General features: G+C 58.2%; 2 protein-coding genes across 6 annotated transcripts; both read right to left on the bottom strand.

Moving 5' to 3' along the window:
• Positions 1-3,442: 3,442 nt before the first annotated feature.
• On the bottom strand, positions 3,443-12,056 carry LOC138242045 (uncharacterized). Of its 3 annotated transcripts, XM_069196884.1 has the most exons (8): positions 11,200-12,056; positions 10,873-11,027; positions 10,319-10,387; positions 9,680-9,775; positions 8,782-9,068; positions 5,399-7,451; positions 3,866-3,925; positions 3,443-3,713 (listed from the first exon to the last, which is right to left on the bottom strand). In XM_069196884.1, the coding sequence occupies exons 1-6, from the start codon at positions 11,256-11,258 to the stop codon at positions 6,825-6,827; spliced, it is 1,293 nt and encodes a 430-aa protein (XP_069052985.1). In that variant the 5' UTR covers positions 11,259-12,056; the 3' UTR covers positions 3,443-3,713; positions 3,866-3,925; positions 5,399-6,824. The 3 variants fall into 3 exon arrangements, with proteins under 3 accessions (XP_069052985.1, XP_069052984.1, XP_069052986.1); XM_069196883.1 differs by having other exon boundaries at positions 3,443-3,925; XM_069196885.1 differs by having other exon boundaries at positions 3,443-3,925; positions 10,873-11,024; positions 11,200-12,055.
• Positions 12,057-12,940: 884 nt separating this feature from the next.
• Positions 12,941-24,775, bottom strand: LOC107078865 (nuclear body protein SP140-like protein). 3 transcript variants are annotated; one of them, XM_069196865.1, is made up of 18 exons: positions 23,971-24,771; positions 23,154-23,299; positions 22,334-22,508; positions 21,990-22,160; positions 20,916-21,044; positions 20,452-20,585; positions 19,400-19,450; positions 19,200-19,259; positions 18,869-18,917; positions 18,277-18,426; positions 18,034-18,173; positions 17,642-17,713; positions 17,121-17,242; positions 15,147-15,264; positions 14,952-15,026; positions 14,254-14,397; positions 13,903-14,004; positions 12,941-13,271 (listed from the first exon to the last, which is right to left on the bottom strand). In XM_069196865.1, exons 1-17 carry the CDS (start codon positions 23,981-23,983, stop codon positions 13,924-13,926), a joined length of 1,830 nt encoding a protein of 609 aa, XP_069052966.1. In that variant the 5' UTR covers positions 23,984-24,771; the 3' UTR covers positions 12,941-13,271; positions 13,903-13,923. The 3 variants fall into 3 exon arrangements, with proteins under 3 accessions (XP_069052966.1, XP_069052965.1, XP_069052967.1); XM_069196864.1 differs by having other exon boundaries at positions 12,941-14,004; XM_069196866.1 differs by lacking the exons at positions 12,941-13,271; positions 13,903-14,004; positions 14,254-14,397; positions 14,952-15,026 and having other exon boundaries at positions 15,153-15,264; positions 17,081-17,242; positions 23,971-24,775.
• Positions 24,776-25,169: the final 394 nt, after the last annotated feature.

The raw sequence follows: 25,169 nt of genomic DNA, 5'->3' as shown, positions 1-25,169 counted from the left end.
TAAGCATAAATAAAAATAAATAAATAATCTTTTTAAAAAAAAAAACAAAGCAGATATTTTTACAGTCTCATCCAAGACCGTTGCATGGAATATGCTTATTTATAACGTTGTAAATTGAATTCAGTCTCAATGCTTTGAGACACTTTGTTTTGACACGCTCATTGTGCTGATAATCCAATTTGCTCTGACATTTTTATCATTCGGTCCATGTTTTGTCAACAGCTGGAAGTCGGAAGTTTCTTATGGCATATTTAAAAAGCAAACTCCATCTTAAGAACACAAGAAAGGTTTCAAAGTCAGACAGCAGGAGCCAACCCAGTGGACTTCTTCAGTACCGAGAGCGAAACACGAACCAGAGGACACCCGTGTGAACGACTTGGAAGTGCTTTTACAACCGAGAACAAGAGGCGCTTCTTTAATAATAATAATAATAATAATTGGCGTCACTCTGCCTCCTCTCCGCCTGCCCTCCCCCCGAACCCCTTCCAGCGTCCGGGCGGACGCCAGTCCCCGCGGGCGGAGCGGCCCTGGGCGAGGGGGCGCTCGGACCTGCTCGTCCAGATTCCCGGAGCAGGGAGAAACAGCGCGCGGAATTCCGGCCGGGGGGACACCTGCGGCATCACCTTCCCCTCTCCCCGAATCCTTGAAGACGGGAGAGGAGCAGGGGTGTCCTTGGAGAGGGGTGCCCTTCACCCAGGGCATTCCGAATCGAGTCCCGGATTGCAACGCCATATGGGAAAATAAGGCCGACAGACGGAGTTTAAAAAGGCTTTATTTGAAACTTGGGAGTGGTGGAGCCACAGGTACAACACTCCCCCTTTTCCCAGTGACTGACTGACACACACGTGTAGCCCCCCCACTGTACCCCAAAATCAACACTGCGGTTAACCAGCTAACACTTCTTGATTTGATTGCTTCAGACTAATCAGTTACCTCAAAAAATCCCCCCCCCCCCCCGTACACCCATACCAAGAGTCTGATTAAACACCTTTTTAAGGAAAAATTCAACACAGAAAAGGCCTATGAACCACGATTCACAATGTTGTTACAATCTTTTCTCCGTGTCCACAATCCTCGAAGACAAAAAGACACAAAGTCATCCCAGCGGCCGTTTTCAGACCCAACAGTGAAACGGGAACCAGTGGAAACTACCTGGAAGTGCACTTAAAACCGAGAACAGGAGGCACTTCTTTACGCAAAGGGTTGTGGGGGAGTGGAACAATAACAAACAGTTACAGTTAACGTCTTTACATAAACAATGCACGGACATTTTCTCAAGGTCAGTATGATGTGATGAGTTGTAAAAATTGCAAAGAAAGGCAGCAGGTGGGGGTCATGCTAAAATCCTATCGAGGTTACCTGGCTCTGATCTCAGGGTTGAATTATTGCGAATTCCAGCGACAGGTCGGACGATACCTTGTTGTGCCGGGTCTGCTGGGGGCATTGGCCCTCACCCCCAGCCCAGGTCTTTCTGTGTGTCTGCAATCCAGAGGTCATATCGGAGTTCACTAGGAATAACAACACCCAGGTTCCCAAGTGTACCGAAAGGATAATGGAGCCTTATAGTCAAAATCTGGCTTAACCGTCTTGGCTGAGGGCTAATCTCCTGGCCATAAGACCCCCCTGCCTAGTGAGGAGTGACCAAGGGGCAGCTGCAGAGGGGGAGACGGGGCAACAGAGGTACAGTACGTGAGGGGAAGAGGGGATCAGGTACGGTATTATAATGGTTTAGGTAAGGAGATGACGTCAGCAGGGATTGTGAATGACCAGCAGCTGTGTCTGTTTGGACTTGGCTTTTGTCACTCCTCCCAGACTCCTTCAGTCCGTTCAGAGACGCCGCTGATGGTTCAGAATGAGAGCCAGGAGACCCTGGGGCTCTAGACCAGTGGTTTTTCCCCATGATCCCCACAGCACCAGTAAGAATTCAATTTGAACATGGCGGACAGAACAGATACATTCCAGGCTTGAGAGAACGTCCCCCCCCCGACAGGGTGAAGGAACTGAATCTCTTTAACCTTCAGCAGAACAGAACACAAGTGCACCTGATGCAAGTTTTCAAGTCCCTGTGAAAGGCCCAGCCCAGCAAGCTCCTTCAGAAAGAGCACTGAACCATGGAGCACAGGGCACAACTGTAGATCAGGGAGAAGTTAGACCCTAAAACAGGAGGCACAGGGCACTAGTGGAGCGGGCTGAGCAGCCTTGTTGTTGAAGCCAGAACCCTGGCTGTTTCTTTCGGGAAACAACTGGATGACATCCTCCAGTCAGGATAAGGGGTTCTTTACACAAAGGGTGGTGGGAGTCTGGAACAAGCTGGCCAATCATGATGCTGAGGTTGATCCCTGGGCTTCTTTCAGGAAACAGCTGGGTGAGACCCTCCAATCAGGACAGGAGGCGCTTCTTTACACAGAGAGTGGTGGGAGTGTGGAACAAGTTGCCCAGCCCAGCCCCTCAGGCCACTAGGAGGTGGTGTGTTACTCTAAGGGGGCAAAGTGTGGGGGCGCCCGCAGGGACACGCCTCTGACTCGGGGTGACCGCGGTGGGTGTTGGCGCTGATCACCACGAACAGCCCCTCCACGACCTCCGCCAGCGACCGGCACCCCGCGCTGCCCGCCCTCAGCGCCACGGCGGCCATCGCCGCGCCCACCGACACGGCCACCAGGGCGGCGCCCGGGTCAAGGGGGACCCCCGCGCCCGCCGCGCCCGCCGCCGCCACCCCGACCCCCACCAGCGCCCCCGCGATCGCCGCCCCGATCCGGGTGGGGCTCGTCGCCTCCGCCGGGGACGCGCCCCCCCTCCCCAGCCCTGCCCACGCGCCCAGCCCCCCGGCTGCCAGCAGCCCCAGCACCCCGGCGCCCCCGGTGGACCCCAGAACCGCCCCCACGAAGGCCCCCATGGCCATGGACCCGGGCGCCAGGCTCAGCGCTAGCCGGGCCGCCCCCCCCGCCACGGACACGGTCATCAGGGGCGCCACCCTGGCCCCCCCTTTCACCACCCTGCGGACCGCGGCCTGCGCCCCCGCGCACATCAGCCCCCCGATGGCCAGCGCCCCCGTCGCGGCCACCTGCGCCCCGGCCGCGGCCCCCAGCACGCCCCCGCTGACCGCGCCCCGAAGGGCCGGCGCCGCCGCCCCGGGCCCCAGCCGCGCCAGCGCCCCCGCCAGCGCCCCCGCCGCGCCCGCCCCGGCGCCGCACAGCGCCCCGGTCAGGGGGAGCCCCCGCACGCAGGCCGCCAGGCCCCGGGAGCCGGACAGCAGCTCGGCGGCCCACACTGCCCCCACGGCCAGGGCCCCCAGGACCAGCCCCGCGCCGGCCCCCCAGGCCCCCCCGTCCAGCACCAGGCCGGCCGCCCCCCACAGCTCGTCCCGGCTCTCCTCCCCCCCCAGCGCCGACGCAGCCCCCAGGGTGAGCCCCCCCAGCAGAGCGGCGGCCCCCCCGCAGCTCCTCATGGTGCTGGGCCGGACGGGACCGGCATGGCTGCCCCCGAACAGGCGATCCGGAGAGGGTGGCTGTGCTTCCGAATTCCCAACTCCTTTAGCTGGGACCTCTCTCCTCCTATGCCTCTCTCCGGGCAGCCTCAGGACTCTCTCTCCTCCTCTGCCTCTCTCCGGGCAGCCTCAGGACTCTCTCCTCCTCTGCCTCTCTCCGGGCAGCCTCAGGACTCTCTCCTCCTCTGCCTCTCTCCGGGCAGCCTCAGGACTCTCTCTCCTCCTCTGCCTCTCTGCGGGCAGCCTCAGGACTCTCTCCTCCTCTGCCTCTCTGCGGGCAGCCTCAGGACTCTCTCCTCCTCTGCCTCTCTGCGGGCAGCCTCAGGACTCTCTCCTCCTCTGCCTCTCTGCGGGCAGCCTCAGGACTCTCTCCTCCTCTGCCTCTCTCCGGACAGCGGCCGGAACGCCGGTCACAGCCTCAGGACTCTCTCTCTTCCAGCCCTGGGGGAGAGAATATTGGTTACAGCCCGGAGTCTCCCTGCTCACTGAGGCGCTGAACTCTCCCACTCTCCCACTCTCTCCCACTGACCCCCTCTCCCACTGACCACTCTCTCCCACTGACCCCCTCTCCCACTGACCACTCTCTCCCACTGACCCCCTCTCTCTCACACTCTCCCACTGACCCCCCTCCCACTGACCACTCTCTCCCACTGACCCCCTCTCTCCCACTCTCCCACTGACCCACTGACCCTGGACTGTGGGAGGGAACAAGAGCACTCCGGGGGAAACGCAGGGAGAACATGCAGACTCCACACAGACAGCACCCCAGGTCCAGAACTGAGCCCAGGGCTCCAACACTGCGAAGCAGCAGTGCTGACCTCTGCGCCACACAGACTTCGTCTCCAGTGAGTAAAGACATCAGATGTCAAACCGTCCAGTTAGCAAACAACCGTTCGTGTGGAAGAGCACTGAAAACCGGGACCGGGAGGCACTTCTCTACACTGAGGGGGGTGGGAGCGTGGAACAAGCTGTCCAGACATCATGTGCTCTCAACGCTCGACGGGGTGAAAAACTCTCTGGCCCTCCCGAGAAACGAGCCAGCGGTGTGTGTGTGTGTGTCTCTGGGGCGTGTTTCACCGGAGCTCGGTTTAAAATGACGCACTTCCACAAGCACGTGTAAACAGTTGCGTAGCGCTGAGAAACCTCTTCCTGGTACGTACAGAAGCGAAAAAAAGAAGTGATAATAATCACGCTGATTCTTTCAAAACACCCCGTCTCTCGGGCACCCCCGCCCCCCCGTCCTCGGGGCTCAGAAAACAGCGCTCTAGCGCGCGAGGAGAGACTGACGGGACCCCCGGCTGCCGAACCTCACTTCTGTGTGCCCCCAAACACCACCACCACCCCGAACAGCTTAAAAGTTTCGCCTTCAACAACAACCCAAAAAACCACCCGAAAGCTCCTGTTGCAATCCGGGCAGCACCAGTCAGCCGAAGCCGAGTTTGAGGCTTTTTTTTACTCATCTGACGCCTCGGCTCAGACAGCGCGACGAGCTGCCCGCTCCTGAACGCAACGGAGTATAATAATGCGGTTCTCTTGCCGTCTGTTTTACCGGTAATGCCGTCCTCACCTCTCGTTCCCTCTCGGGGCCACCGGCATCACTGCGTGCCCGCTTGGGCGACCTGCCTGCAGGGTTAGATTCTGTCGGAGGTCCCGCTGACCCGACTCGCCGGCCGCCCGCCCCCTGGTGGCCGGCCGCCGGAACGCACAGGAGCCGGGTGAGATCTCCAGACAGCCTCCTGCTCCCCGGGACGCGTGTCAAGCAAGACCGGCCGGCTCTGTGTTTCAAACTCTCGACGGGCCGGTCCCGACAGCTTCAGGGCGCGTTAAGCAGGGACTAACCCGGACTCCGCACCCCCGGGAGGGCTGACGAGCCCCGAAAAACAAAACCAAGGGATCAACAGCCCCACCCCTCACCTGCTCGGCGCCCCTCCGACACGGCCGGGTCCTCACGGCGCAGGGCGAGTCTCCCCTCGGACCGCGGGCCAGCGCTGGGCGGTAGGAGCGGACACCCTGCCTGCAGCGGACTGTGGCGACTCACCCCCGCCTACCCGAGCCTGCAGCTGGGTGGGGCGAAAGACAAACTCGCACCGTGATTAAGGAAGGAAGGGAGGGAGAGAGATCTGGGCCGGACTCGCTCTCCGGCGCCTGCCCCCGTGTCGTTCGGAGATGGCGCTGGGTTTAGCGCGTCCTCTCGGTTCTCTTCCGGAATGTGCCTGGGGGACACTTTCTTCTTTGTACAGATTCTGAAACAGCTGAACCGGTGGGGGGGAAAGTTCTTTTAAGCAAACGAGGCGGAGACGCGAGTTTTCTCTGATCAGCCGGTTGTAACAGGCGGACTGGTTCCACAGCCGGCCTGCTCTGGTGTTCTCACGCAAAGAGAACGGAGGCGATCTGAACTGGACAGGTAGACTACTCCCAGTGTGGTTCTCTGAACTGGACAGGTAGACTACTCCCAGTGTGGTCCTCTGAACTGGACAGGTAGACTACTCCCAGTGTGGTCATCTAAACTGGTTTGATAGATTATTGCCCATGTGGTCAGTTGAACTGGTTTTGACAACAACATTATTCACCGTGTGGTCATCTGAACTGGTCTGGACAGATAGATTATTCCCCGTGTGGTCATCTGAACTGGTCTGGACAGATGAATCCCCACATGGTCAGGTATGCCTGCTTCTCCTGCCGAGCAGGAATGCTGGGAAATGCAGTCCTCTGGAGTGCCTCCATCGCTCTTGTAGTCCAGGAACTGCGGGGGGGCTGCTGCCCCTGCGTCACCCCCGGGTGGTCCAGTCTCTCCCACCGGCAGCTGGACCAGCGTGTCCGCGATTCGACTGACCCCCCTGCTCGTCTGGACAAGACGCGCAGCCGCGGTCCGGCCCAGGGCGGCACTCGGACTCGGACACGGGGAAGTGTGAGCAACTGTGGATTTTAATTTCAGACAAGCACGCCCCCGGAAGGTTAAAAAACACAGAACAAAAATCCTCTGTACAGTCCGCTCACCCCCCCCCCCACTCAAAATCAGGAGTCTGGAAGGCAGTCCCGAATCGGAGAGCACAGATTGGGTCCGTCACACTGGGGCGGGGTGTCCTGCCCGGAGCTCGCCACCAGGGGGCGACGCTAGCCGCTCCCCCCCTCCCCCTCCCTGTTGACCAGCTGTGAGAATAAAGCGGGGACACAGAGAGAGAGAGAGAGGGGTCACAGATCCCGCACCCCCCCCACCCCCCCCAGTCTGTCCAGGGGACGACGAGACAGACTCCCTCCTGCTCCGCGCGGCCGATTTCCACCAGGAGAGAAAACGCGCGTCCGCCGCTCTGCGGGGGGGGTCTGGGGTCCCGCGCCCCCCCTACTGCCGGTCGGCCAGCCTCTGCAGCAGCGCGATGATGGTGTCCTGCTTGGAGGAGACCAGCTCCAGCGCGGCGGCCATGCGGCTCACGGCCTCCAGCGCCGTGGCCTCCCTCCTCTCGCGCCGGCGCTGCCGGGCCTCCTGGCGCCGCTGCCGCTCCTCCTCGGCCCGGCCGCGCTCCTCCTGGGCCGCCAGGAAGCCGCGCAGCAGGGAGGTGCGCGTCTCCGCCTGGCTCTGCTGCTGCGCCAGGAAGGAGGCGGCCGTGTCCGCCGCGGGGGGGCGCCGCAGCTTCCGGCGGATGCGCAGGCGCGAGGCCAGGCGGTGGGCGGGGCGGGGCGGGGCGGCGGGCGGGGGCGGGGGCTCGGCCGGGGGGTCCTGGGCGGCGGCGGCGGCGGCGGAGGAGGAGGAGGAAGAGGAGGCGTGGGCCGGGGCCGCGGGGGTGGACTGGGGCGTCAGCGCGGGGGCCGCCGCCGTGGGGATGAGGTTGGGGATCTGGGCGTAGGCGGTGACGCCGGCGGGGAAGAGGCAGGGCTTGGGGGCGTCGGGGGTCAGCGTGGTCACCATGGTGGCGGCCGCCGTGGCGACGGGCTGGGCCCCTATCGTGTTGCTCAGCAGGGCGTCCATCATCTTCGGAGAGAAGGGGGGGGAGGCAGCGTCAAGGAAGTGGAAATCTGCACCATACTCTGGCAGGGGTACAAGGACCCCTGTTGCTCAGTGCGATGATCCGTTCCAGGTTTTCCTAGCTGGCCTGTTCAGAAGGCTAGGCGATGTTAGAAGCTGTATTGCGTCAGGCTGCAACTCCCAGTGTGCACTGACTCAGCCCCAGGTGAGGAGCCTGAAGCAGGGTGGAGCCCAGGGTTGCCTTGTGAGCAAAGCCCTGGAACGGATTCATCATCCACTGAGGATACCCATTTCTAACTGCTGTACAATTCTGTAGTGTCCAGCAGACCAGTTTCCTTTACAGTATTGTCCTGTTATACGTTGTACTTAATAGTGTTGTGATTGCAATCTTATAGTGTACTGAACTGGGCTGAGGAGAGGTGTGATAGATTCTGCAGTGTACTGAACTGGGCTGAGGAGAGGTGTGATAGACTCTGCAGTGCACTGAACTGGGCTGAGGGCAGGTGTGATAGATTCTGCAGTGCTGAACTGGGCTGATGAGAGGTGTGATAGATTCTACAGTGCACTGAACTGGGCTGAGGGCAGGTGTGATAGATTCTGCAGTGCTGAACTGGGCTGATGAGAGGTGTGTTAGATTCTACAGTGCACTGAACAGGGCTGAGGAAAGGTGTGATAGATTCTGAACTGCAGTGAACTGGGCTGAGGAGAGGTGTGATAGATTCTGCAGTGCAGTGAACTGGGCTGAGGGCAGGTGTGATAGATTCTGCAGTGCACTGAACTGGGCTGAGGAGAGCTGTGATAGATTCTGAACTGCAGTGAACTGGGCTGAGGAGAGGTGTGATTGACTCCTCAGTGCTGAGCTGCGCTGAGGAGAGGTGTGATAGATTCTGCAGTGTACTGAACTAGGCTGAGGAGAGGTGTGATAGATTCTGCAGTGCACTGAACTGGGCTGAGGAGAGGTGTGATAGATTCTGCAGTGCACTGAACTAGGCTGAGGAGAGGTGTGATAGATTCTGCAGTGCACTGAACTGGGCTGAGGAGAGGTGTGATAGATTCTGCAGTGCACTGAACTGGGCTGAGGAGAGGTGTGATAGATTCTGCAGTGCACTGAACTGGGCTGAGGAGAGGTGTGATAGATTCTGAACTGCAGTGAACTGGGCTGAGGAGAGGTGTGATTGACTCCTCAGTGCTGAGCTGCGCTGAGGAGAGGTGTGATAGATTCTGCAGTGTACTGAACTAGGCTGAGGAGAGGTGTGATAGATTCTGCAGTGAACTGAGCTGGGCTGAGGAGAGGTGTGATAGATTCTGCAGTGCACTGAACTGGGCTGAGCCGCACCTCGTAGTACTCCCAGGTGGTCTTGGCCTGGCCCGTCTCCCTGCTGCGGTCCTTCACCCTCTTGTAGGTGACCACCAGGTTGTTCCACTTGCGGCGGATGCGCTCCATGGTGAAGGTGTGTCCGAGCGCCTCCAGCTCCTGCTGCACGTTGTGGAAGAGGCGTGTGCGTTCCCGGGCGCTGTACATGTCCCAGCGCTTCCCCACGGCCTCGATCAGCTGCAGGATACACTGGTGCGTGAACTCCGAGGACGGCCCCGGAGAAGCCAGGGGCAGCGGGAGAGCACCGGCTGAGGCGGGGGGGGGGAGAGAGAGGAGGAGGAGGAGGAGAAGGGAGAGGAGGAGGAGACAGGAGGGAGATGGGAGAGAGGATGAGAAGAGGGAGAGGGGAGTTACTTTAAAAACACCAATTAACTCCTGCATGGCTAGCTCAGACCAGTACTCACTGCCCATCCATACAGAGAAGAGAGAGAAGAATAAAATACTGATTATACCTATAAAGCTGTGAGCAGACCTGCGGAGCCCAGAGAAGAGCCCCTCAGCCAGCTGGTCCTGAAGCTCACTGACAGCAACCAGCCTCAGGACAGCACAGCACAAGCCTAACCCTCACCCACTAGGACACACACTGCTACAGGACTCTAAAAGACAACACGCGCTAGCTGAGTATCTGAGAGACACAAAAGAGAACCTGATGAAGGACAGGCTCAGTGTCCACAGCCAGCCCATAGAATCACACTGGATTTTGGGGTTTTTTTTTCATAGAAACTGCACACAGACAGAATTCTCTTTCCAGAGAGGACAGGTCCGTGTCCCAAGTCTGGACAGAGACACTGCGTGACACTGGGAGAAACTAAATGAAGGAGCAATATAATTTAAACCTCTTCACAGGAAAGTCCTGTACCTGCTTCTGGCGCCAGCTGGGGCACCATCACCACTTTGGGGGCGCCGTCACTGGTCCCTGTCTCTTGATGAATTGTGTCAACCGCATCCACAGGGCCTGTGGTGACAACAGTGCACAGCCTCTGTTATAACACAGTCCTCTGATTGAGGGCTTCTGGTCACTTTAAGACAGGCCTGTCCAGTCCTGGTCCTGGAGGGGTCAGCCAGTGTGTCTGCAGCAGGGCTGCCCAGTCCTGGTCCTGGAGGGGTCAGTCAGTGTGTCTGCAGCAGGGCTATCCAGTCCTGGTCCTGGAGGGGTCAGTGTGTCTGCAGCAGGGCTGTCCAGTCCTGGTCCTGGAGGGGTCAGTGTGTCTGCAGCAGGGCTGTCCAGTCCTGGACCTGGAGGGTCAGTCAGTGTGTCTGCAGCAGGACTGTCCAGTCCTGGTCCTAGAGGGGTCAGTCAGTGTGTCTGCAGCAGGGCTGTCCAGTCCTGGTCCTGGAGGAACGGTCAGTGTGTTGTGCAGTGTGTCTTATTAGAACTGATGCTTCTATCCAAGAAACCTGACAAGGGTTCAAATCGACAGCAGTGAGTCATGGAAAGTGAGGTGTTAAGGTTCAGTCCAGCACACTGCGTCTCGGCTGTGGGCAGGAGAGCACGGACCTGCAGCGATCTGGAAGGTGGTTTTCCCAACGGCAGGAACAGGGAAAAGCTTATTGGCACTGACAGGATCTGCAGGAAAGAAACAGGGAACATAGACGTTATCTGTCCCCATAGACATTATCCACTCCACAGACACAACATCCACCCCACAGACACAGCATCCACCCCACAGACACAATATCCACTCCACAGACACAGCAACCACTCCACAGACACAGCAACCACCCCACAGACACAGCATCCACCCCACAGACACAGCATCCACTCCACAGACACAACATCCACCCCACAGACACAGCATCCACTCCACAGACACAGCCCCCACCCCACAAACACAACAACAGCCCCCACAAACACAGCAACAGCCCCCAGAGACACAGACACAGCCCTAACCCCCCACAGACAGACACGCGGATAAAGACAGTCGCGAGCTGGTGACAGAAAGTGGTACCTATCCCCTGCCCCGCGCCACCACGCGTGGGTGGGGGCGGGCATGCGTGCGTGCGTGCGTGATCACTACACGACCAGCGCGGCGGAGAGGCAGCAGAACTCACAGACGACGATGCGGCAGGCGCTGCCCAGGGTGACGTCCTTCCTCCGAGCCGTCGCGGGCTCCGGCGGCGCCTCCGTGCCCTGGGCGTCCGAGCTCATGCCGGCGGTCTCCTCCTCCTCCTCCTCCTCTTCTTTTATTATTTTCGGCGTTTGGCTGCTGGTGCAGGTGGTTGGGGTAGCCAATTTTAGTTTTGATCAAGAAAAAACAAAAAGTGCAAAGTTACCGCGCCCGTCGGTAGCCGCCGCCGCCGCCGCAGTCCGGTCGGTGTGCAGGGGGGGGCGGCTCAGGTGCAGTTTGAGAACTTTTTGTCTGTCATTTCTGTGCCCACCTCTCTTCGTACTTTCTCCCCAGCGCACACGCCGCCTCCTCCTCCTTTTGGAAACACATACACCTTCGCTTTCGGCGTCTCCTTTCCGTTGCGCCCTTGCTGTATCGATTATGTTTTAAATATGAGTTGGGTTTTTTTTTTTTTCGGAGGGGGACGGAGGGATAATGGCTGCGTTGTTTGCACGGCAGATCTGCGCAACCCCGCTGCGCATTCTGGGCAGAATTCCGCTGCCGGCCTTGCGAGTGACGTCATACGCAGGGACTGCAGGAACGCAGGCAGCTGGGGGGTAGCGCGCATGCGTGCGGTATGGCTCTCTCCCTCTGTCACAGGCACATGCAGAATGATACTGGTATCGGTCTTCTCCCCAAAGCACTCAATTTACTCAGGCTCTGGGGCGACTCTTGCGCCTTCGGCGGTGGGACAGCTCCACACGACAAGGACAGCAACAGAAAATGTGGATTTTTCTCGCTTTTCCTTTTGCTCGTCTCGCACGGAAACCTCGCCGTCCCCTGTACCGAGGGAGCAGAAACAATGGCCGGCGATGCCCCCCCCCGATTTTTCAAAGGGAGAAAAAAAGAGATCCCCCCCGCCGTCCGGTTCGCCGAACCCCGCTTTTGCGAACGCGCGCCCCGCAGGGCTCGAACGCGAGAAGAGAAGGATGCAGTGGCTCCAGGGGTCCACCAGGGGGGCGCCCTCGCCCAGCGCCGGCTGTGTTCAGCTGGACAAACCTGCCGGTGTGGTCCTGGAGTGGAGAGAGTGGGCTTTATTTATCCCCCAGGACTGCAGTGAGCGAATGAGCCAGGGTTCCTCCAGGAGCAGGGGCTGGGAACTGCTCACACAGCATCTTCTGCTCTTTGTTCCAGTATGAGAATAATTAATAATAATAATAATACTCACACTTATATAGTGCCTTTCTGGACACCCCACTCACAAGGCTGTACAGGTCACGGGGATCCCCTCCACCCCCACCAGTGTGTACCCCCACCTGGATGATGTTCCAGTCCGCTCCCCACACACCAGCTCCCAGTGGGGAGGAGAGCAGAGTGATGGAGCCAGTTCAGAGAGGGGGGTTATTAGGAGGCCATGAGGGGTAAAGGCCAGGGGGAGATTCGGCCAGGACACTGGGGTAACACCCCTACTCTTGTCAAGAAACGCCCCGGGATTTTTAATGACCACAGAGAGTCAGGACCTCAGTTTTACATCTCAGGACAGTGCCTTTTTACAGTGTAGTGTCCCCGTCACTATACTGGGCCATTAGGACCCACACAGACCGCAGGGAGAGCGCCCCCTGCTGGCCCCACTCACACCTCTTCCGAATGACACACATTATCCGTATTAGACACATTACAAGGTGAATCATTAAAGTGAGTCGCCTGCCCATTCGGGTCGCGTGGTTCAGTTACCACTCAGCGCCACAGGACTAGCGCCCCCTAGCGTCAGAGCAGGGAAGGAAACGGCTTCCTAATGGTGCAATCAGAGGAGTCATCTGCGCCCCAGGCCACACAAGAACGGCCAGTAGCTGGGAGCAGAGTGTACAGACTGAGGCATCTCGGAGCCCCACAAACTGCTTCCTGAGAGACCACCCTCCTCCAGAACAGCAGTGCAGGCAGGAGCGGCTCATCAACCCCATCAGTGCCCCCCCCAGACCTCCTCCGCCCCGCCCCGAGTCAGGGACAGGGCGGCCGAGATCTCTCTGTCTGTCTGTGTCTTGGTTTGGGTACAGAAGAATGGAACGCAGGCGTTAGAGAAATAGGATACAGATTTATAAAACCGAGCGCGAGACTCGTCATTTACAGGGTAGGGCTGGTGGTCCCAAAATCCACATTCTTTCGGAAAAACATTCGAGGGCCTGACATCGTCGCCGAGACGCGCTCACTTCGTGCTGGGGGACGAGACGAGCCCCCCAGTCCCTCCACCCGCGGGGGTGCAGTCCGCGTGGCTGTGGTCCAGGGAAGTCTCATCGCGCCCCCAGACCTCTGCGTTTGACATTCACCAAAAGTAAAAAAAAAAAAAAAATCCCACGAGCGGAATTTCTATCCTCACAAAAGCCTCGGAAGAGCCGGCCTCCAGGGCTGCTCTCGGGGAAACACAAACAGTTTTAAAAACAAGAGACAAGAGAAAAACAAGAGAAGGCGATACTGGTATGACAGCGTTTGAATATTAACATCACTTAAAAACAAACACACATTACTCGTTTCTGATTGAGGCTACGATCTCAGTTGACCTCAGCGTGCCATGGCATGAACAGGATTTTTGTGCAGTATAACATCATAATTATATTGAAAAAATACTACTATTGTAGGCCACTGCATTATACTGTAAGAACATGAAAAAAGGTTACAAACAAGAGCCTGTGTGGTACTCTCTTATGACACAATCCTTCTGCAATTATCCCAGAAACACAAGGTGCGGTAGCCAGACTAAATATTCTGAGATGTTGGCAAGGATCACCACAAGATTTCACAAGAAACCATGAAGATTTTTACAAAGGCAGGAGACTGCTGGCCTCTGATTGGTCAGTCGGGGACCTGCCCTGTGATGTCATACCAGGAAGTATGGAAGGTCATCACCAGGTACAGCCAAGCAGCACCTACTGCAGTGTATTGGTATGCCACACAGAGAGCCCGGCATGTGCAAAAGGAACTATTTTACATGGCATGAGGATAACTTCCAGTTTGAAACACTGAAAGCATTTTAAGGCACCTTACAACCGGTGAAGGATCGCTAGTCGACAGCGAAAACCTTCTTCAACTCCTCCTCGAACACATCCCTGAGCTTGGCGCCCATCTCCCCAAACTCATTATCCTGGAAGGAAACAGAAATAAGAAGAAGAGGGTGAGAAATCTGGAGGGGATCGGACTGGTCCTGCGAGAGTCTGCGATTGCCGAGTTTGTGTGGGACTCTCCTGACCGAACGGTGTATCCCAGCAGACCCCACTTCTGTTTCCTCCTGCAGCAGCCCTGGGCCGATCGAACAGGCCTCACGCCAGGCCTCGGGGTCTGAATCTGTCCCCCCACTGTCCCTCCTTCATTAACGGGGCGCAGGAGGTCTCACCTGGTTGAACCTGGCACAGTTCTCGAAGATCAGCTCGATGTCTGTGGCGAACTGGCCCACGTTGTGATAGCGCTCAGCCTGTAAGGTGTCCTTCACTTTGTCCAACCACATGGGACTCTCGATGACATCCGCATAGCCCTCGACCTGCAACACACAGTCTCTCTCACACTGGTGTCTCTGACTCAGTGTAGCCCTCTAACACACACACACTGTCTCTCTCACACTGGTGTCTCTGACTCAGTGTAGCCCTCTAACACACACACTGTCTCTCTCACACTGGTGTCTCTGACTCAGTGTAGCCCTCTCACACACACACACTGTCTCTCTCACACTGGTGTCTCTGACTCAGTGTAGCCCTCTAACACACACACACTGTCTCTCTCACACTGGTGTCTCTGACTCAGTGTAGCCCTCTCACACACACACACTGTCTCTCTCACACTGGTGTCTCTGACTCAGTGTAGCCCTCTAACACACACACACTGTCTCTCTCACACTGGTGTCTCTGACTCAGTGTAGCCCTCTCACACACACACACACACACACACATTGTCTCTCTCACACTGGTGTCTCTGACTCAGTGTAGCCCTCTCACTCACTCACTCACACACACACACACACACAGCCTCAGTGCTGCACACAGAATACAGACAGTTCTCTCCAGGTCAGATGGTAATGGACTCCCTGCTCTCACTCACTGTGTGACAGGGGTTGGGTGCGAAGACTCTGTGGTTGTCAGCCTTGTACAGATACAGCAGCAGGTAGTGGCATTGCTGTGGAGAGGAGCAGAAACAGTCACACACTGGCCTCCAACCTCATAGTCCCCAAAGCCGAGAGGACCAGGCCAGCAGAGCATCACACGGAACAGAGCAGCGACCCCCAGCAGGACCTACCGACAGGTACTGTGTGATATCGGAGCGCAACAGCTCCGGCAGAGAGAGGGGGTCCCCTCTGGAGGACTGCTGCACTTCTCTCAGGGAGCAGTAGCTACAGATCCACTTCTCCGTGTCCCTGTCAAGACACAACAGGCCAGAGACATCACAGTCATTCCTGGACGGCCTCACTGTCTTCCACTCCAGTTCCGCTGACCATTTTCTAATCGTCGGCTCAGTACATCTTCAAGCTCCTTTGAAGCTGTTGGACTCCTCAGCTGTGTTTTATCCACAGCCCCAGTTTGGAAGGGGCAAGTGTTTTGAGTGTCAGCTTACTGTCGACAGTCCGGCACCTGTGCTGCACCTGAACAACAGACACCTGCAAGCTTGCTCCCTGGACACGCCCACCTGGCTCCGCCCACACCCCCCCACACTGAGCTCCACAGCGCCTGATTGGAGGAGAGGTGTGGCTCTAGCTGACATCACCACCGGCTAATAGCATGGCACAGGCTGATGTTGGGGTGAGATCAGGCAGTGTACTGACCCAGGAGTAGATTTGGGTTGGGGGCGGACAGTGTGCCGACCCAGGAGAGGGGTGGAGGTGAGATCGGGCAGTGTACTGACCCAGGAGAGGGATGGAGGTGAGATCGGGCAGTGTACTGACCCAGGAGAGGGCTGGGGGGCGAGATCAGGCAGTGTACTGACCCAGGAGAGGGGTGGAGGTGAGATCGGGCAGTGTACTGACCCAGGAGAGGGGTGGAGGCGAGATCGGGCAGTGTACTGACCCAGGAGAGGGGTGGGGGGCGAGATCAGGCAGTGTACTGACCCAGGAGAGGGGTGGAGGTGAGATCAGGCAGTGTACTGACCCAGGAGAGGGGTGGGGGGCGAGATCAGGCAGTGTACTGACCCAGGAGAGGGGTGGAGGTGAGATCAGGTAGTGTACTGACCCAGGAGAGGGGTGGAGGTGAGATCAGGCAGTGTACTGACCCAGGAGAGGGGTGGAGGTGAGATCAGGCAGTGTACTGACCCAGGAGAGGGGTGGAGGCGAGATCAGGCAGTGTACCGACCCAGGAGAGGGCTGGGGGGCGAGATCAGGCAGTGTACTGACCCAGGAGAGGGGTGGAGGCGAGATCAGGCAGTGTACTGACCCAGGAGAGGGGTGGAGGCGAGATCAGGCAGTGTACTGACCCAGGAGAGGGGTGGGGGGCGAGATCAGGCAGTGTACTGACCCAGGAGAGGGGTGGAGGTGAGATCAGGCAGTGTACTGACCCAGGAGAGGGGTGGGGGGCGAGATCAGGCAGTGTACTGACCCAGGAGAGGGGTGGAGGTGAGATCAGGTAGTGTACTGACCCAGGAGAGGGGTGGAGGTGAGATCAGGCAGTGTACTGACCCAGGAGAGGGGTGGAGGCGAGATCAGGCAGTGTACTGACCCAGGAGAGGGGTGGAGGCGAGATCAGGCAGTGTACCGACCCAGGAGAGGGCTGGGGGGCGAGATCAGGCAGTGTACTGACCCAGGAGAGGGGTGGAGGCGAGATCAGGCAGTGTACTGACCCAGGAGAGGGGTGGAGGTGAGATCAGGCAGTGTACTGACCCAGGAGAGGGGTGGGGGTGAGATCAGGTAGTGTACTGACCCAGGAGAGGGGTGGTGGGCGAGATCAGGCAGTGTACTGACCCAGGAGAGGGGTGGAGGTGAGATCAGGCAGTGTACTGACCCAGGAGAGGGGTGGGGGTGAGATCAGGTAGTGTACTGACCCAGGAGAGGGGTGGAGGCGAGATCAGGCAGTGTACTGACCCAGGAGAGGGCTGGGGGGCGAGATCAGGCAGTGTACTGACCCAGGAGAGGGGTGGGGGGCGAGATCAGGTAGTGTACTGACCCAGGAGAGGGGTGGGGGGCGAGATCAGGCAGTGTACTGACCCAGGAGAGGGGTGGGGGTGAGATCAGGTAGTGTACTGACCCAGGAGAGGGGTGGAGGTGAGATCAGGCAGTGTACTGACCCAGGGGGGCTCTCCTCCACCGAGGGCACGTGACAGTCGTGGTGGAAGGCACGGGGACACTCGTCGCAGCACACCAGGCTGCCCCGGCTGCAGCACACGTAGCAGTCGTCATCGTTGTCCTGCTGCAGGCCGAGGAAGAGGAGGGGGAGGAAGAAGAGGGATCGCAGGGTCAGTCTCGAGGGGCTGCAGAGAGTCAGTGATACACAGCACAGCTAAAACTGAACATTATTATGGGTGAAATAAGAGCTATAGTCCTGCAAGTCTGTCTCTATACATAATCCAGGGAAACTGCTGATATATAAGTGTGACAAAGCTCTGCTGGTTTAATACTTCAATGATTTAATATCTCCTGGATTCAGGACTAGAGACTGGCAGGCTGCAGGATTTACAGGTTCAAATCCCAGATCTCGAGGGAGAGATGCTGTTCTCAGATTTCTCCTGTCACCATGCCCAGCTGCACAAACGTCAGTGTCTGTGGATGAAGGCGTCAGTGAAGTTAGTGAACGGCACAGATGCCTTACCCAGCGGTCCGCGTCTGTGGTGCTGCACGCCTTGCATTTACACAGGATAGAGTGAGCCACCAGGACGCGCTTCTGCACCGGGCCGGGAAGAGGGAATGAAGACGACGTTAGTACACAGTCCCAGAGAAACAGAGCGACCCGAGCGCAGGGCTGGAAGCCTCTCCTGCTCTGCTGCTGTCACTGGTTACACTCCTCCTGGGCCTCCGCCTGCAGGCTGGAGGGTACCGGCTCGGCCCGCCCTGTCGGCGCCGATCTCGTGCCACCCGAGCATACATTTCTCCTGAGGGACAGCGTTGCAGCAGAGCTGCCAGGGTACCATGCTGGCCGTCCTGGATTCCCTAACCTCCCCGACCCCCGACCCCCGACCCCTGACCCCCCGACCCCCGACCCACCTCAATCAGGTATCTCAGAGGCTCCCCCAGGCACAGGATGCTCCTCTTCCAGGAGCCCTCCCTCATTGTGGGGTCCTCCTTCAGGAAGTCCACAGGGGTCACCCACTTCTCCTCTGTCCTGATGCACTTCCCACAGGTCCCTGGGGCGGCGAGGGGGGGCACAGACAGGCACAGGGGGCGTGAGAACAGGGGTGTCAGCTCAGGACGCGAGAGGCAGGCGGACAGCAGAGCGCGGACACTGACCGCCGGCGAAGCGATCCCTCTGCAGGCTCCCGGCCGCCGAGCCGCAGGTGACCGGGAGGCGATCGCGGAGGAACACGGACACCTCATCGCCCGCCCCAGCCTCCCCTTCGTCGCCCTCCTCTTCCTCCTCTTCGCTGGAGGTGTCCGAAGCTGCAGGAGAAACAGCATCAGCGTCTCACCTCAACGAGGACGTCAGTCCCTGAACTGCTCTCGCCCCCAGAACTGAGAGGCTCTCTCAGGGTCTAGTATCAACCGCGGCTGCTCTCGCCAGTGGTGGCAGCGGTGGGATGGCCGGTCCCATAGAGGGAGAATGGCACCAGCCTGTACACTAGCAACAGCAAGGCCAGAAGAAACACAGCCCAGATGATGGGCGACCACGGACTCTACAGTCCTGAAGGAGAAGACTATGAGGGTACCCCCTCTCTCTGAGGGGAGCCCCAGTGTCCCCCCCATCACGTCCTTGAGATGCTCCGGCTGCTGGAGCTGTTCGAGCAGCAGGCAGGGAGATCGGAGCGCCGAGGCGTCTGGATGGTGCACCCCGACATCAGACACCCCTGGGGAGAAGAGGTTCAGAGGCGAGAGAGTTGCTCACCTGAAGGGGAACTTTCTCGCCACTTGGAGCCAAATAAGTTTTTCCTCCCCTGAAACCAAGCAGAACAGCCGTTAGTCCCTGCCGGGTCTCTGTGCACTCGCTAACAGGGGGTCCCGCCTGTCCAAGACCAGCAGCTTCAAGATGACCTGCAGGTGTGTGCGGGCTGGTAAGGGTGTGAATGTGTGTGTCTCAGTGCCTGGCTGCGCGCGAGTGTGACTCCATAACAATAATTCCTTACACTTACTCTGTAAGGACACTCCACTCACAGCGCTGGACAGGTGATGGGGACTGTGTGTGTGTGTGTGTGTGTGTGAGAACAGGACAGTCTTACTCTTGCTGCTCTTGGAGAAGGTGTCTTCTTCTTGACACAGGAAGGCTTGGTCACACTGTCCTGTAATGGTAAAGCACACACACACAGCTCAGAGCGCGCTGCCCAGCCTCAGTAATCCCACAGGAAAACATTCCACAGAACCCACTCAGTTTTCCAAGTCTCTAACTTGCATCGGACACAGGGACGGCCCGCAGACTCACCTCGTCACTCCTCCTACTGCGTTTGAAACCGGGAGATGTCAGGTGGCCATCCTGTGTGGAGAAACACAGATTCAAAAGAATTTTCCCAAACTCCAAACTCGTATCCTGGGTATCCTCTCTTTCCTCCTTCCACGTCATCCAAACGGCTTTCAGGGCTGTCTGGCTCTCTGCCTTCTCTCTAGGTCTCTCGCCTAGGTCAGCCCTCTGTCTCTGTCAGTCTCTCTCACAATCCCTCTCTGTGTGTCCCCCTGTCTGCCCACCTGCTCCCCCTCTCTCACCTGGGTCAGTGTGATCAGGGCTGTGCTCTGTTCTCTCTCTCACCTGGGTCAGTGTGATCAGGGCTGTGCTCTGTTCTCTCTCTCACCTGGGTCAGTGTGATCAGGGCTGTGCTCTGTTCTCTCTCTCACCTGGGTCAGTGTGATCAGGGCTGTGTTCTGTTCTCTCTCTCACCTGGGTCAGTGTGATCAGGGCTGTGCTCTGTTCTCTCTCTCACCTGGGTCAGTGTGATCAGGGCTGTGTTCTGTTCTCTCTCTCACCTGGGTCAGTGTGATCAGGGCTGTGTTCTGTTCTCTCTCTCACCTGGGTCAGTGTGATCAGGGCTGTGTTCTGTTCTCTCTCTCACCTGGGTCAGTGTGATCAGGGCTGTGCTCTGTTCTCTCTCTCACCTGGGTCAGTGTGATCAGGGCTGTGCTCTGTTCTCTCTCTCACCTGGGTCAGTGTGATCAGGGCTGTGCTCTGTTCTCTCTCTCACCTGGGTCAGTGTGATCAGGGCTGTGCTCTGTTCTCTCTCTCACCTGGGTCAGTGTGATCAGGGCTGTGCTCTGTTCTCTCTCTCACCTGGGTCAGTGTGATCAGGGCTGTGTTCTGTTCTCTCTCTCACCTGGGTCAGTGTGATCAGGGCTGTGCTCTGTTCTCTCTCTCACCTGGGTCAGTGTGATCAGGGCTGTGTTCTGTTCTCTCTCTCACCTGGGTCAGTGTGATCAGGGCTGTGTTCTGTTCTCTCTCTCACCTGGGTCAGTGTGATCAGGGCTGTGCTCTGTTCTCTCTCTCACCTGGATCAGTTTGATCAGGGCTGTGTTTCGACAGCGGATGCTCAGTTTCCAGTTCTTGAAGCTTTTTTTTCCTGCGAACTCCTCAAATGCACTGGGAGTGAACCACCGTCCCTCTGAGAGTATACAGCTCTCCCCTGGAGCACAAGGACAACAAAGACACGCATCATCACTGCAGTTTACACAAACAGTGGTGGGAGTGTGGAACAAGCTGCCCAGCCACATTGTTGAAACCCATAGTTTCTTTCTAGAAATGGTGAAATAAGATCCTCCGATCAATTAGCTACTAACTGCCTGTGAGCTATGCGGGAACTGGAGTTTTATGTGCGTGGGACCGGTTTCTCAGCTAAGTGTATGAAATTTGACATTCAGTTAGATACCAAACAACCAAAGAAGTAAGATGGGTCCTCAGGAATGGTGCATCACTCAGCAGGCGTGTCAGACTGCGGTGTGGGCGTGACCCTCACCTCTGGCCAGCTTGCCACGGTCCAGGGTGCCAGTCTTGGTCCCACAGGAGATGGGCAGGCTGGCCTTGTACAGGGGCCAGGTCCAGATGGGCTCCGCAGGGTCGTCCTCGCTCTTCCTCAGTGGAGATCCTGCAACACACACAGCCCTGTCGGGACCCTGAGACACACACCCCCACCCCTGCCGGGACCCTGAGACAAACACACACGCACACCCACCCCTGCCGGGACCCTGAGACACACGCACCCACCCCTGCCGGGACCCTGAGACACACACACCCACACCCATAGTTTCACTGAAGCTAAGCAGGTGTGAGCCTGGCCAGTACCTGGAGGGGAGACTCCTGGGTTCAACTGAGGCTGCTGCTGGAAGAGGCGTTAGGGGGGCCAGCAGGGGGCGCTCACCCTGCGGTCCATGTGGATCCTAATGCCCCAGTATAGTGACGGGGACACTATACTGTAAACAGGCGCCGTCCTTCGGATGAGACGTAAAACCGAGGTCCTGACTCTCTGTGGTCATTAAAAATCTCGAAAAGAGTAGGGGTGTAACCCCGGCGTCCTGGCCACATTTCCCAATGGCCCTTACCAATCATGGCCTCCTAATAATCCCCCTCTGTGAATTGGCTTCATTACTCTGTCCTTCTCCCCACTGATAGCTGATGTGTGGGGAGCGTTCTGGCGCACTATGGCTGCCGTCGCATCATCCAGGTGGGGCTGCACATTGGTGGTGGTGGAGGGGATCCCCATTACCTGTAAAGCGCTTTGAGTGGAGTGTCCAGAAAAGCGCTATATAAGTGTAAGCAATTATTATTATTATTATTACACCCACCCCTGCCGGGACCCTGAGACACACGCACCCACCCCTGCCGGGACCCTGAGACACACACCCCCACCCCTGCCGGGACCCTGAGACAAACACACACACACACGCACACGCACACGCACACGCCCACGCCCACGCCCACGCCCACGCCCACGCCCACGCCCACCCCTCCTGGGACCCTGAGACACACACGCACGCACGCACGCACGCACGCACGCACGCACGCACACACACACACACACACAGTGGCGTACCGTAGACGGGCTTCTGCGGCCTCTTCCTCTTCTGCGGCTTCGCCGAGCTGGAGGGTCCCGGCTCTTCCTTGTCCTTATCCATATCCTTGTCCTTATCCATATCCTTGTCCTTATCCTTATCCTTGCTGTCCTCCGGCTTCTCCTCCATCTGCAGCAGCTTCTCCAGCGATCCTGCTCGATGCCGAAGCAGGAGAGAAAAACGCACGCGCGTCACCATCGGCCTCCCGGGGACCCCCGCGCCGCGCCGGGCCGACCAGCAGGGGGCGCGCAGGGGCGTCATCCTCACGGCCGGCCGCGGAGAGGAGCTGCCGGACTGGGGGCTCTGCGGACCCCGGGGTGCTCACCGTCGATGATGCTGCTCCTGATGAGTTTCAGCGAGGGGTACACGTGCACGATGTGGTCGGTGAACAGGCACTTCCAGAAGGCGATCACCCTCTGCGGCCTCTCCCTCCCCAGCCAGTCCAGCAGCTTGTACAGGGCCCTCTCCCGCCGCTCCCTGCTCTTCATGCGGCTCACCCTCTGCAGGCAGAGCGACCCGGTGAGCGACCTCGGCCCCGCGCCACCCCACCACACCCCACCCAGCCCCTCTGTCTGAGGACATGGAGCCCCACCATGGCTGGGACCCTGGACTGTGATCTCCGGGCTGTAGGGGCTCATCCTGGACTGGGACCCTGGCTGTGATCTCCGGGCTGTAGGGGCTCATCCTGGACTGGGACCCTGGCTGTGATCTCCGGGCTGTAGGGGCTCATCCTGGACTGGGACCCTGGCTGTGATCTCCAGGCTGTAGGGGCTCATCCTGGACTGGGACCCTGGACTGTGATCTCCAGGTTTTTAAATAAAGAGGGCCTGAGAGTGTTGATGTCCCTGAAACTCCACAATAAAAAAACAGGACCCACGACACGAGACAGCACCAAAGGTTCAATGCCAGTGTATTCGAGACAGATGGCAAGGGGTGATTCTGTACGCAAAGAACAGCGGGGGTGTGGAGCAGCACAACTTGCTCCTGCTCATCTTGCACCGCGGGGCGGAGGGGGGCTTTAAACCCGTAAAACAATACACACACGATATAGTAAAGCTCTTTCCTTGAACGGAACACGTGCCCTGCGGCAGGTGCTAATTCGCTCTTCGAGGTCGGCTCAGCGGGGTGGCAGAGAGAGCGCTCACCTCGTACTGCTCCTCGGGGATGATGTTGTGGTCCCTGAGCTGGTTCAGCAGCCTCTGGGGCTGCTCCAGGCAGGACAGCTCTGTCTTCTTGCTGTGGAAGAAGGCCAGCATCTGATCCTGGGTGAAGAAGTCCAGCGGGTCGGTGCCTGTCAGGAGGAGACAGAGGCTCACTCCGGACCTCGGTTGGGGCGGGCGTGTGGTCCGCCGGCCACCAGGGGGCGCCACACCTGCAGCGTCACCCCATCCCGCGGTGCAGCGCTCTCAGCAGGTAATGAGAGCCCAGCTCAGGGGATTGAGCAACGGCACTGCGCTGTTTGCCGAGTGATTCACACGCCTCACACCCTCCCGAGCCCGACACGTACTCTCTCCGTGGCCTTTTTGGCCAGATTTAAACCGACCGTCCCTATTACTTCGTGTAAAGACGTCGCCCCCAACGTCCCCTGCCCGGCTACTGCAAATGCACGATCTCCCTTCCGCAATACAGAGAAAATCAAGCGTCCTTTCTGCCTGCAGACCGAGGGGCGATTGAAACACCGTTTAGTGCGGGTTTAAAGACCGACGGCTGCCGGGCCACCTCGAACAGGGAAACGGGACGCAAATGTAGAGGTTGTGCACGATTAGTGACACCAGGGGCACGTCACGTCACCCCCAAGCATCATCATTTATCCGCGCTCTCCTGTCGGCGGCAGACATGTTGCTCCTGCAGAGGCTGGGGCGCGGGGAGCGAGCGAGTCTCTGCGGGGTTACAACGAGCCGGTGCCCCCCCCACGCCTCCCACCCGCCCCACGCAGCCCCCGGGGGCACCGGTCCACCATACCTGCAGTCGCCATGGCGCACAAACACCCTCCACCCTGCAAAGACGAATCTCCCGCCCGCCTTGAGATTTCAAATTACGGCAGAGCCGCTCACCACAGCGGAAGTCGAGCTGCCAGGAAGCGTGGGCGGGGGGGGTGGAGAAACGAAAGTTACTTTTTTGCCGAGGGCTGCCCGTCCTGAAATCTAGGGCTCAGTTCAGTGGATCAGCGATCCGTGTCTGACCGGGGCGGCGGGAGAAAAGCACATTATGCACGTTCGTAGACACCGGAGAAATTCGGCTCCGTTCTCGGCAGAGTCTCCCTTCAGCGCACATCTGATCGCGGCGGGTTGCGATGATAACAGGCGCTGCAGTAACACGCCGGGGACTGAAAGGCGTTTTCTACACCGTAGTGGGTAAACACGGGTGACACACTGCGAGCGGACCGGCCCGGGACAGGGGCCTTACAGGGAAGCTGCAGAGGTTCTCCAAGTCACCGGTGCGGTGGACCACCTGTGCCCGAGTCCGCTTCTTACCCTGTGAGAATCGTCACCTATTCCTGTACTAAAACAGAACTCCACATTTTTACAGGCAAAGCTGCATCTTTTGCAAAGGTGTTTATGACTTTAAAAGGCCATGTGAAGAACGGAGCTGCTTTTGCCGAGCAGTCAGAGAAGTGATCTCCGGATCCAAGCCGGGCAGCTTTGGTCATGTGTCCGGGAGCAGACGAAGACGTCACATCAAGCACACCTTCTGCTTCCTGGCACATCGCTTGTTATCAAGCTGTTGGGATGAGAATTACAGCACTGCTGGTGTGGCTCACAGATCACCTCACTCACACTTGCAGTGTCACTATCGGCGCTGCGTTGGAGTTTCAGAGCCCCAGATTGGTGCCAGTGCTCCATGACAAGACCCCTTCTGCTTCGACTGCTGCTTTCAATCACACCTTGAACCTTCAGACCCAAAGTAAGAGATTCAAAAGTGAGAACAAAACGGTACGAACAGTAATCAGTGCAGCGGTCGAGCCGCACTCACATATCAAACCGTAAACAGCGTAACCACGCGATCGTGACAACTAGTGAGGAACGGGTTGACTCGGGTTCAAAACAAGATTTTAGATCGGGTTGGGCGGGTGCGGGTTGATATATGACCACAAAGCACAATACCATGTCACGCCGTTGCCAAACGCCTAACTGTGGGATACCATCGCGACAAGACCTCCG

This window comes from Lepisosteus oculatus, chromosome 12 (assembly GCF_040954835.1).
Source record: "Lepisosteus oculatus isolate fLepOcu1 chromosome 12, fLepOcu1.hap2, whole genome shotgun sequence".
Lineage (NCBI taxonomy): Eukaryota > Metazoa > Chordata > Actinopteri > Semionotiformes > Lepisosteidae > Lepisosteus > Lepisosteus oculatus.
Note: the sequence above shows the minus strand (reverse complement) of the source record. Positions and strands in the feature narration are given on the sequence as shown.